This window comes from Lycium barbarum, chromosome 6, assembly GCF_019175385.1.
Source record: "Lycium barbarum isolate Lr01 chromosome 6, ASM1917538v2, whole genome shotgun sequence".
Classification (NCBI taxonomy): Eukaryota; Viridiplantae; Streptophyta; class Magnoliopsida; order Solanales; family Solanaceae; genus Lycium; species Lycium barbarum.
In genome coordinates this window covers 117,121,697-117,134,365 of record NC_083342.1, presented here as the reverse complement: position 1 = coordinate 117,134,365, position 12,669 = coordinate 117,121,697, and the positions used below count along the sequence as shown (strand labels likewise).

The window sequence follows — 12,669 nt, the reverse complement described above, 5'->3', positions numbered from 1 at the left end:
AGGCTGAAAACAGCTTATAAGCCAAAAAAAATAAGTTAGCTTACCCCAACTTATTTTTTTTAACTTATAAGCTGTTTGCAGCTTATAGGCATAAGCCCATCCAAACAGGCTCTATATCATTAAAGATATTCATCACTTATTTCTTTTTAGAAGTTACTAATAAAGTAGACAGCAGACTCAATTCATTAGGAACTGGAAGGGTGATATCTCTCTTCTTTTTTTAAAAAAAAAAAGGTAAGTAAAATAGGAGAGAATTCTGCATTTATTTTAACTACCTGAAGCTAGTGTACTTAACCGCCTCAGAAGTCGGAAGAAATTCTTGGAGACCACGTTAACCCTTGTTAAAAGGGGTATGGGGATAAACAGGGCATCATATAAGCCATAAAGAGGTGGAATTCATTCGTTCATATGCACACCGACTGAATCATCCACAGCGATATACTTCATACTGTAGTTAGCAATATTTGAAAAATTGCTCGAAATCGTAACTAAAAAAACTGTTATTAAATAAAAGGGAAAATTTCAGAGACCTCCCCTCACGTTTAGCTTCGTTTCAATGACCTCCCCTCACGTTTGCAATATTACGATTACCTCCCTTATTTTAACTTTTTATGTAACAACTCTTTTATTCTATTTATTATTAATGAAAAATAACATATGTGGACTGATTTATCCTCCCTAAGATCATGTTTTATCAATTCTCCTTTAAAAAATTATTTCCTAGGATTGTTATCATGGGCTGTTCACTCGTACGTTCTCAAAGTTTGAGCTTTTTGTTTCTTCATGTTTTAACTTTTTAGAGAGAGTATTTTTTTTGGTGAAGAAATTTTTTTTTATTGATCAATCACCCACAAACCATTACATATATTCCTCCCAGCTAATCCATCTCTCTATATTTTATCTGTACAGTTCATGTTGTTTGGTTTTACCACTATACTATGTAAGTGATATATCTATCCATTCTTTTCCTCGTAAGCTCATCTTCTTAGCCAGGACCCAGGCTTCCCGCATTTTGCACTCCTATTCGAGTTGATGCATCCACATATCTGGTGACGACAGCTTCAAGTCCCATAGACGTCTGTTTCTAGCCTTCCAAATCCAGTTCACCAGAGCTGCAAGAACTGTCAGTGCCACTTCCCTGCCCCTTCTCCCTTTAGTACTTCTTGCCATCTTCCACATTCCTTGTACGTCTACCTGATCTACTAGCTAGCTCAGTAGGCATTCAATCCACTGTTTCTCCCTATCACTTTGTTTCCTCGACAAGAATTCTTCCCTTCGCAGCCTGCACTCTTCTTTTATTTGTTTAATCACACGTGCTGGTCGTGGGGTTTTGTGTTCCCATAGTGTTGTATTCCTTGCTTGCCATATGCGATATACCAGTGCCCCTGCTATGGATATGACCAGTTCCCTACACACTTTCCCTTTAGTGCTTCTTGCTAGCCTCTTCCATATACCCGCCACCTCTGTGTTAACTATCCCTGTCCCCAGCCAATCCAATATTCCCCGAAGGCATTGACCTGAAAATGGACATTCAAAGTGTCACACCCCAATTCCGTTAGGGTGTGATGGGCACCCGGCCCCATATCCGGAGCCGAGCGAACCCATAGACTTTGGGACATTCAAAATCTTATTAGGCTTTTAAATCAAATAAAAATAAAATACATAATGTGCTCTCAAAAATATTCTTTTTCGAAGCTTTCCAAATCAAACAGAATTTGTGATCATATAGCATTTAATATATAATACGGAACGACATATCGGCTGATGGAGCCGCTTACACAACTGACATACTATACCCACGACTCTGTCTGCAAAGTCTCTATATCAATCCAGAAGAATCACACATACAAACTTTGACTCGGCAGCACTCCAGGAGCAAATGGAGCTTGCCAACTCTGCTGGGACATCCTCTATAATAACTCCACATCACCTGGGTGTACCTGCGTGGCATGAAACGCAGCCCCCGAAGAAAAGGGGGTCAATACGGAATATGTGCTGAGTATGCAAAGCATAAGGTACAATAAACAGAATCATAATCTGAACAGGGGATACAAAAAATAAGTGTAGTAACCGGAGTGTCAAAAATGCTTACTCATAAAACATAGGTAATGCATGTCAGAACATATTCCATATCCGGCCCCATTATGGGACACGGCGAATAGAACGTGGTCGCCACCTCGTCACTGGCGCCACAACACAGCATACTCCAGAGTAGGGAATAGCTCCGTAACATATCATATCATATCAGAATGAGCACATATCAAACATATCAGATGGTCATATCATATCATATCATCATATACCAGAATATGTGTACATGGCACAGCATACTCCACAACCCATGTACATGTATACCTGCCCCCTCACATCGAGGCGCGGCGAACAATGCAGTGGAATACGCGTGATAACATATCCTGGCCCGGGCTCAATGAAGGAAGCATTGAGGCATCCACGAGTAGAGTAGTGAGAAACTATATGCATCATAAAATATTTAGAAGGACCCGATAGAATAGTCCGAATAACAGGTCATTGAGGAAAGAAATCAGACGATAGTCATAGTACATACCTTTCGGATGTTACGACGGATTATGTCAAAGTAAAAAATGCTGAGATTATTTATACATATCAAAATATCATAGGATTCAATGGAATAGTTAAAACAGCTATCGTTTAGTAGTCGGAACAATAACCAAAAGTTTTCTTTTAATCATAGTACGAAAATAAGTCAAATAGAACAATACAAGAAGGTTTCAGAAACTGTGGGCCCACCTCGGGTCAAGTCGAGGTGGCGTACGTAAATTACGGACATTAGGCCTTATGGAGTCGTCTACGAACGTTTCAAGGTAATCCGAGTCTATTTGTAAAAGTTACGAACGTTGTATGGCACAAAACTCTTTTTAAAAAAATAAAAGTGTTTAAGTTATTTTTCATCAAAGCATAGAGTTTACAATTCAATTACATTGAATCGAATAAGGGTCAGAACTATGCTCGGATTTCTAAGAATGGAGTTTTCCCCAAGACACGTATCATAGCCTATTACGACTAGGACATGCCAAAAGAAAGAAAGGTAGGCTTTACATACCTTATTTTCTTTTTTACGCTTATCCAAATTCAAATCTCATTTCCTCCAAAATCTACAATTGGTCACATTTACCAAATGTTAACTATAAGCCTTTAGAAATCAAATCTTAAATCCATACTTGTCTACAAAAATTTGGGCAGCATCTCCCCTATAAATTCAACATCCCCGAGAATTTAACTCGGCCAAAATGTCAACAACAACACCCACAGCAATACCAATAACACCAACAATCAATACAAAACACATTTTAACATAAGTAGTCTTCCTTTCTACATAATGCAACAACTTCTACTCCAACTTCACACTTTCAAACCAATATCAACGTTTTCATATTCATTTACTAATTTAAGATCATTCAAATACAATTCGAAAGTATTTTATATCATTCTACAAAATATGCAAAAATTCCACCAAAATCCATAATTCACCTGAAAACTCCTCAAGGTGCAACAATAACAATGACAACACATTTTCTTTCCTTCCAAATTCACAAACTACACCAACAATTCACACTAACAACATTATCTTCCTACAATTATAAGAAAACATACTAATATCATGTTAACTTCTTCCATAATCCGCAAATGATTACAACTTTATTTCAAGCCATTAAATCTTCATTTAACAACATAAAATCCACAACACAACAACAATCAAAATACTAAATAAAATTATCTCACCATACCCCACCAAAACATCCCCCTATACGGCTACCACATCAACACCGACAAACGAATTTATATCGCTATTTCTTCGGTTCTAATCCGTTAAATCTTTAAATAAACTTGTTAACAATGAAAAGGAACCTTCATATTACCTTAAGTAGGCAGACACCACGTTATCACTCTCCTCCTTGGTTAATTTTTAGCTCAAATTGAAGACAACGCGACGTACAACACTTTTCTCTTCATGGGCTTCGGAATTCGGGGCTCGAATTTTGGTCAAAATTGGTTTTTCTTCTTCAAGGCTTTTTTTTTCTCTATCTCTCCAGAATTTTCTAGTTGTTCCAGGTCTTAAACTGAGGAGGGAAGGGCTGAAATATCACTTAAATAACATGGGTCATGGGCCTAACCCGGTTGGGCCCGAGTTGGGCCTAGCCCACTGACCTTTCGACCTTAAAACGTCCATATCTCCTTGTACCGACGTCACCTGGGAACCCATGACCTATGTTTGGAAAGCTACTTCAATTATCTACAACTTCTATTTTTTGGTATTTTTCCAAATTCCAAACTTATAATACCGTTTTTGCCCCTCGAAGTCAGGTCACCCGAAAATATTTTCTTAAAAATATTTGTTTGGAGGGCTTCCACTTTGATTTGGCCCAAGGGTCCTTCATGAGTTGTGTTTAACTTTACATATGTGATTCATATAACTTGTCACATGTTCCAAAAAAAATCTTGACGTGTGGGCCCCACCTCAGCTTAGAAATAATCCGACGTTCAAAAATACGGGATACAACACTATCAACGTGAGTTTAAATTATGTAGCAACAACATGATTGTCAATTTTTGAGGAAGCACGTGTCAAGATCATGCTTTGAAAATGCGGGATATAACACAAAGAACAGGTGGTCGACAGATTCGATCCCAACTCCACAGATTACACACTTGTTATCCGGGCTGATTCCCAGTCGGAACAGCCGCTCTTTAGTTTGGATTCGCCTATGCATTACCAACCAGCATATAAAACTGTGTTTAGGTACGGTCCCTTTGTTCCATACCCATCTCCACCACGGCCAGTTCTCGCCGTCTCCCATTCGCCATTTGTAGCCACTATGTATCGTGTATTTACCTGAAGCGGTCAGCCACCCATTCTGGACATACCCAGGTCCGAAGATCGTCCTCATATTACACACTTTTTTCCAGTACCAACAGCAGTCTTGAGGATATGCATAGTCCCACCATTCAGCCTCATTTAAGTAAATTTGATGGATCCATTTGACCCACAAGTCATCAGCTTTTTGTGCAATATTCCACACATATTTACCAATCGCAGCTTCATTCCATTTTATACCATCAGTAATCCCTAGTCCCCCCTCTCTTTTGGGTTTACATACCAAGTCCCAAGCTATAATTAGGGGTTTGGCCGTATGCACTTTCCCCTCCCATAGAAAATTCCGACATATTGCTGTTATCCCTTTCATAACTAGCTTGGGTAGGATGAAGATGGACGACCAGTAGCTATGGACTTGTAGCAGGACAACATTGACTAATAGTGCCCTGCCCGCGTAGGATAAGTGTCGTGAGCCCCAACATTTTACCCTGGCGGTAAGTTTTTCGATAAGCACTTCACAATCCATTTTCGATATCTTTTTTGCAGATATAGGAACTCCCAGGTATCTAAAGGGAAGTGTCCCTCTTGAGTAACCTGATAGGTCGCAGATGTCCGCTATGCAGTGGGCCGACATGTTAGCACAGAAAATACTTGATTTTTGAGCGCTAGTATGTAAACCCGAGGCATCAGAGAAGTTTTTCAGCCCTCTTAGCATCCATAGTACTGATTGAAACTCACCTTTGCTGAACAGTAGGACATCGTCCGCGAAGCATAATGATTCAGCTGCAAACTTCTACATTTTGGATGAAATTCAAATCCCACCTGATGCGCCACCACCTTCATTATCCGAGTGAAATACTCCATGCATATCACAAAGATAAGGGGGGAAATGGGGTCCCCCTGCCGCAGCCCTCTTCTCCCATTTATACACCCATACAACCCTCCATTGATAGCTATAGTGAACTGTGGTGTAGTTATGCAAGCCATAGTCCATCTGATGAACTGATAAGGGAAGTTCAACGCATGCATCATTTCCTTCACGAATGCCCACTCCACTGTATCATACGCTTTCTTCAAGTTTATCTTTATCAGACAACTACTAGGAGAGTTCTTCCTGTTGTATAGTCGCACCAGATCTTGACATATAAGGACATTTTGTACAACTGTTCTTCCGGATACAAATGCGCTTTGGTTTGGGGATATGATACTTGGTAGCACCTGCCTTAGTCTGTTAGATAGCATTTTAGAAATAATCTTGTAACTCGTGTTACAGCAAGCTATTAGCCTGTAGTCCCTAACATTTTCAGCATGCTCAAATTTCGGCAGAAGTGTAATTACTGTGTTGTTCCACGCTTTCAGCAGTTTGCTAGTTCGAAAAAAATTCCATAACCCCTGCTTGAACATCCTTTTTCACAATTGGCCAGCAGTCTTTGTAGAACTGGTTACCATATCCATCCGGTCCTGGTGCTTTGTTCCCATCTATTGTCCATAACGCTTGTACCATTTATTGTTCACTAAACTCCTTAACCAAAGCCTCTCGGTGGGTGTTGGACAGAACAGCCCCTTGCTGTACAGTGCGGCTGCTCACTGGTTCTCTATTGGGTGACGGTGTCCCTAGCAGGTCGGTATAAAATTCCACAAACGCGTTGGCTATGTCATTCATATCAGTCAATTTATTATTGGATGAGTCCCGGATGGTGAAGATCTTGTTATTATTCCTCCTAGCCTTTAGCATGCTATGAAAGAACTCGGTATTATGATCCCGGCCTTTAGCCAATGTACCTTGCATTTTTGTTGTAGATATTGTCCCCTTGCCATTTTCCATGACTGGTACTCCTCAGCCAGTCTCCTCTCGGCAACCATTAAGTTCACGTTTGTGGGGTCATTTTGCAGTTCCGATTGGCAGACGTCAAGTGCCATTCGAGTCTTTCCTGCATTCTGCTCCACATTGCTAAATCTGTCCCTATGCAATGCCCGCAGTGTTGCTTTTAATATGTTTAACTTCCCAACCAGTTTAAACATACATGTACCTGAGATATTCCTCTCCCAATCCTTTTGTACTATTTCCTTGAAATTGTCGGCCAGCCCCCACATATTATAGTATCGAAATTTGTTTCCCCCATGGTGTTGTCCATTGTCCCAGCTTATGATCGTTGGACAGTGGTCCATTAATCCTTCATTACCAAAATGTACTTCGGAAGCAGGTAGGTTGGTAATCCATTGTGGATTTACCAAGACTCTGTCAATCTTACTATATACTCTAGTTGCATCCCGATGCTTGTTATTCCAGGTGTAGAATGCCCCGGACGATTTGAGGTCATGCAACGAACATTTCCCCACACACTGTTTAAATTCCCTTACTTCTGCCAGAGTCACCGGCCTGCCCACCCTTTCTTCTCTATTAAGTACACAATTGAAGTCACCCATGACGGCCCATGCTCCACTCACCTTGTCATGAATCCCCTCAATTTGTTGCCACAATTCTCTCCTTAGCCCTTGATCGTTGAACCCATACACTATAGTAACACAAAATATATTATTCGTACCTCTATGTCCCACTTCACAATGTATTAGTTGGGATGGCACTACCACTATGTTGACATTATATATCATTGGTTTCCATACTAACCAAATTCTCCCCCCTGGGTGGTGGGATAAGTTTGTACTAAATGCCCATCCATTACACAAGTTAAGAGCAGCCCTCTGGGCAGTTTGTCTCTTAACCTTAGTCTCCAAGAGCCTAAATAGACCAACATTGGCATTATGCATAACAAGTTCATATCTTGTCACGACCCAACCCTGTGGGCCGCGACTGATACCCTAACTGGGTACCCATACGTACCTACCTAACAAAGTTGGCGAACCAGACAGAGAATTCATAATAGGTGTTCACAGATTCAAGCCAATACAAATACGGCGCGCGCAAAAATATGTACATACATAGGCATACTGAAACTTACACATAAGCCGACGAGGCTAACATAACGGACAGAGTCACAAAATCGTACGTACCCACCTGAACAGTAGCAACCCGTAACCCACATACATATCTACAGGCCTCTAACAGACATACAGAATCATATGACGGGACAGGGCCCCGCCATACCCAGAATTACCATACGTACAGAATGTACAGATGTCAGAAGATATATACCAAAAGTACACGCTCCGGATGAAAGGAGCTCTCCAAAATAGCAGAGTCTGTGCCCTAGACTGGCGGCGTATCACCGGGTGCGTATGTACCTGCGGGCATGTAACGCAGCCCCCGAAGAACCGGGGGTCAGTACGAAAAATGTACCGAGTATGTAAAGCGAAAATATAACAACATAATCATAGTCTGAATCAGAAGCACAGAAATATAGCGAACGGAATCATAATCCAACGGACAGACAGAGATGTACCGGACGTAATCATAACCCAGACGGACAGACAGAATCATAGTCCAGACGGACGGACAGAATCATAGTCCAGACGAACAGACAGAATCATAATCCAGACGAACAGATAGAATCATAATCCATACGGACAGACAGAATCATAATCCATACGGACAGACAGAATCATAATCCATACGGACAGACAGAAGTATGATCCAAACGGACGGACGGAATCATGCATGCAGAGTCACACAGATTCATACAGAGTCATGTGCTTATATAAATGCTGATAGCACATACAAATATACATACAGATCCCGGTCCTCTCATAAGAGGCGCGGTAACAGAACCCGACCCTCTTAGTACGGGACGCGGTGGACAGACAGAATCAGATCATATGCCATCCTGGCCGCCATCCCCATACACAAATCATAATATCATACAGATATAAACAGATCCCGGCCCGCACACCGAGGGACGCGGTGAACAATGCAGAGGAATATGCACGATAACAGAACCTGGCCCGGGACGTAGTGAAGGAAGCATTGAGACATCCACGAACAGATTAATGAGAAACCACATACATACAGATCATTATACAGACTCAATCAAACTGAAGTATGTCAAACGGCGAGTCAAATCAGAGTATTCGGATAGTGTTCATAATACGCGCCTATATCCTACTTGGGAAGGCACGACAGATTATTACCGGAATCAGATTTCCAGATGTCAAAACCATTTTGTAAGATTTATATAAAAAGTAGTCATATCATGATCATAATAATAGTCCAGATGTTGCCTGTGAGAAACGGACAGAAATAGGGCAATTTAGGTTATACAAAAAGTGTCGGGGCCTTGTTGGCCCACCTCGGACCAACTTGAGGCGACATACGTAAATTACTGATAATAGACCTTATGAGGTCATCCATAGTCATTTGGAAGCATTCCGACTCCGTTTGGGACATTTGCATACAAAAGTTCACTTTAGAGACAAGTTATAAGAAAAGTGATTCAATCTTACTGAAGGAATTGGAGCGTATTTCCATCTCGAATTCCAAGGAACGGAGTCGTATTTAAGGCTCGCGGCCGAGCCTATTATGTTCAGAACATGCCTAAGAATGAAGGGGTAGGCTTTACATACCTCAATTGCGCCTTATGCTCGCTTAGCTTCACTTCCAATTTCGTCCAGAATCTACAAATGGTCATGTTTACCAATTGTCAAATTCAAACCTTAAGACTCCAAACTTAAGCACATATTTGCCTACCGAAATTTCGGCAGCATTTCCCCTATACATATAGCATCCCCGAGACTTAGCTCGGCTTAATATATCAACACAGCAACCCAGCAACAACATCAATAACAACAACAAGTATTACAAAATACACAATATGGCATAACTAGCCATCTTTCCGACACAACACAACGTCTTTCATCCTGACCTTACAATTCCAAATCAATCTTACCATTTTCATATTCATCACTCATCAAGATCATTACAACATAATTCGGAGGCATATCATACCATTTTCACAAAATATTCGTAAGGTATACACAATATACAAGCCTCCTACCAAAGTCATATTTCACCCACAACTTCTAATCTTTTAGCAAACATATTCATGACATATTTCTATCTTCCAACTTCATCAATGATAATCATAGTTTGCATCTTCCTACTTTCATTTCCTCATTTACATAAGTTACAATAAACTTGCATGTTTTCCTACAACAACTTAACAACCAATTTTCCATAACAACAAGAACCATTATTCTTCCATTCATTTCACAATAACACAATTAACATACTAACGGAATTTAATTCGCATTCCATCATCAACATGATACCACACGGCCACACACTATAATTTCCAACTTCCACTAATTCGTTCAACTTTCACTTCTAATACAAATTCCACCATAACTACAACTAGATTACCACATAAAATTCAATTCATATTTCCTACACATTAACACATACTCACGGCCAACTTTCAAACAACACGGCCACTTTACAAACTTCCATATTTTCATAAATTCTACTCATTTCTACATACCACAACATAAACCAAACTTCATAACATAAGAAAATGAATTGATTCTTACCTTTTCTTCAAGTTCTTCACTTGCCACCAAAACTACTTTCTTGCCAAAATAATTATATCACTTTGTAGAGGATCTTGCACTTAGTAATAATCCCACAAGAAATGGATTTTTGAACCAAGGATTTAGCTCCAAGAATTTTTTTTCCTTTTCTTTCCTTTCTTTCTCTCTTGGCCGTGCTCTCTCTTGCTCTCTTGTTCTTGTTTTTGCTTTGTGTTTTCTTGAACCTTCTAAGTGATATAGATGACTTATATAATATAATTCATCACATGGAAATTTATTAATCCATGGACTTGGGTCAAGTGTACATGGCCGGTTGGGCTCTTGGATTTGGGCCTCACTTTCTTATTATTTTGTGAGCCCAAATTGTAGGCTAAATATTATAATTCATGGAACAAGTTTCCAAAATTCCAATTTTTTCCTTGTCCTCCTTTCGTAATTCCACACCAACGTATTCATAGCCGACACATTCATACCAAGTAAGGTCCAAATATGGCCTCATTCATTACAAGCCAAGTTATCTCGAATTTTTCGAATATGCAAAAATGCCGGATGTAACAATATCCTTCTGTTTATCTAGTCTATTCAAGCCCCTGGTGTTCCAGAATCCGATCCTATCCATGGGGAGGGGGGGTTGATTGGCATTACCCCTCCCTTTATCTAGACTGATTTTCCTCTGCCTCCCCTTCTTAGTGTTCATGTCATTACCCTCAACTGCCCTTGCTTCCCTGCTTGGCATTGAGAGCTGCTGCCGAGTCTCAAATTTGTGTGTCATCTCTTGGTCCTTCGCACCGAAAGTCCCACCTAGAGAAGCAAATGAATTGCTCGTCCCTGCTATCTCCTTCGGCTTATAACTTTGTTGAGCGGCCTGATGTGTCCCTTTGTGTACTATAGCCCCTACTTCTTTAGCTTTCCCTTTCTCTTTGTCCTTTGGAACTGCTGGATGGTTGTTGTTGCCCATACCCTGTCGTTGGTCCACATTCGTTTTCTCCTCCTTGTTTGATATCGTTCTTTCCTCTAGTTTCCGACAATTTTGCTTACCATGTCCATATATCTTACAATGCTCACATAATATTGGCTTCCACTCATAGTAAATCTCTTGTTCAGTAATACACCCCTTTTCATTCTCAAACATAACACATTCCGGGTATTTTTGGTTCAAAGGAACCTCCACCATTACTCTAGCATATACTAATATCTCCCTCATAGTCGTGGCGCTGTTTGCTTTCAGTGGTTTCCCCACTAGACTTGTTATTTTGGTCAGCGCCTTGGTGTCCCAATACTTCAAATCTAGCCCATACAATCGAATCCATATCGGTACCCTTTCTACCGATATGGATTCGATTCATTAGGAACTGGAAGGGTGATATCTCTTTTTTTTTTTTTTTTTTTAAAAAAAAGGTAAGTAAAATAGGAGAGAATCCTGCATTTATTTTTACTACCTGAAGCTAGTGTACTTAACCGCCTCAGAAGTCGGAAGAAATTCTTGGAGACCACGTTAACCCTTGTTAAAAGGGGTATGGGGATAAACAGGGCATCATATAAGCCATAAAGAGGTGGAATCCATTCGTTCATATGCACACCGACTGAATCATCCACAGCGGTATACTTCAAACTGTAGTTGGCAATATTTGAAAATTGCTCGAAATCGTAACTAAAAAAACTGTTATTAAATAAAAGGGAAAATTTCAGAGACCTCCCTTCACGTTTGCAATATTACGACTACCTCCCTTATTTTAACTTTTTATGTAACAACTCTTTTATTCTATTTATTATTAATGAAAAATAACATATGTGGACTGATTTGTCCTCCCTAAGTTCATGTTTTATCAATTCTCCTTTAAAAAATTATTTCCTAGGATTGTTATCATGGGTTGTTCACCCGTACGTTCCCAACGTTTGAGCTTTTTGTTTCTTCATGTTTTAACTTTTTAGAGAGAGTATTTTGCCAACTACTCTGTGATTGATTAAGAATATATAGAAAAATCTTAAAATAAATTTCATATATTAAAAATATATATGTCTTATTGCAAGCAAAATCCAACAACACGTGCTAGATAAATTTTTGATAAAAAGACGTCTTTAAACGATGAGGCGGTATAGAGACCTTTACCTCTTAAAGGCAATTCGTCAAATTCAGTCCATCAGAATACTGCTTAATTCCTAGAAGCAAAAACACGAGGAGCACTTAACATACTTACTTACAAAAAAAGATTATAACTAAATTACCTTTATTTATTGAAGAAGCACTCAGTATTTTCTTATTTTTATTTTTACAGAAAATATAATGAGAACAATTGGGAGGATTGAAGAGGAATAGGAAAAGAGAACCATTG

At 39.7% G+C, this 12,669-nt stretch overlaps 1 protein-coding gene across 1 annotated transcript; it reads right to left on the bottom strand.

Moving 5' to 3' along the window:
* Window positions 1-1,020: 1,020 nt before the first annotated feature.
* On the bottom strand, window positions 1,021-11,510 carry LOC132644468 (uncharacterized). Its single transcript, XM_060361065.1, has 4 exons — window positions 10,982-11,510; window positions 6,638-7,371; window positions 5,594-6,247; window positions 1,021-1,206 (listed from the first exon to the last, which is right to left on the bottom strand). Exons 1-4 carry the CDS (start codon window positions 11,508-11,510, stop codon window positions 1,021-1,023), a joined length of 2,103 nt encoding a protein of 700 aa, XP_060217048.1.
* Between the last annotated feature and the right edge of the window lie 1,159 nt (window positions 11,511-12,669).

What these genes read in the sequence shown, in the direction of transcription:
- LOC132644468 (XM_060361065.1), bottom strand. Translation starts at nt 11,510, where the DNA reads ATGGTGGAGGTTCCTTTGAACCAAAAATACCCGGAATGTGTTATGTTT. An exon ending in CAGTCTAGATAAAGGGAGGG is followed by an intron (nt 7,372 to 10,981) that starts GTAATGCCAATC and finishes GTGTTACTATAG; the next exon opens with TGTATGGGTTCAACGATCAA. An exon ending in TGTCCTACTGTTCAGCAAAG is followed by an intron (nt 1,207 to 5,593) that starts GTGAGTTTCAAT and finishes CTACTGAGCTAG; the next exon opens with CTAGTAGATCAGGTAGACGT.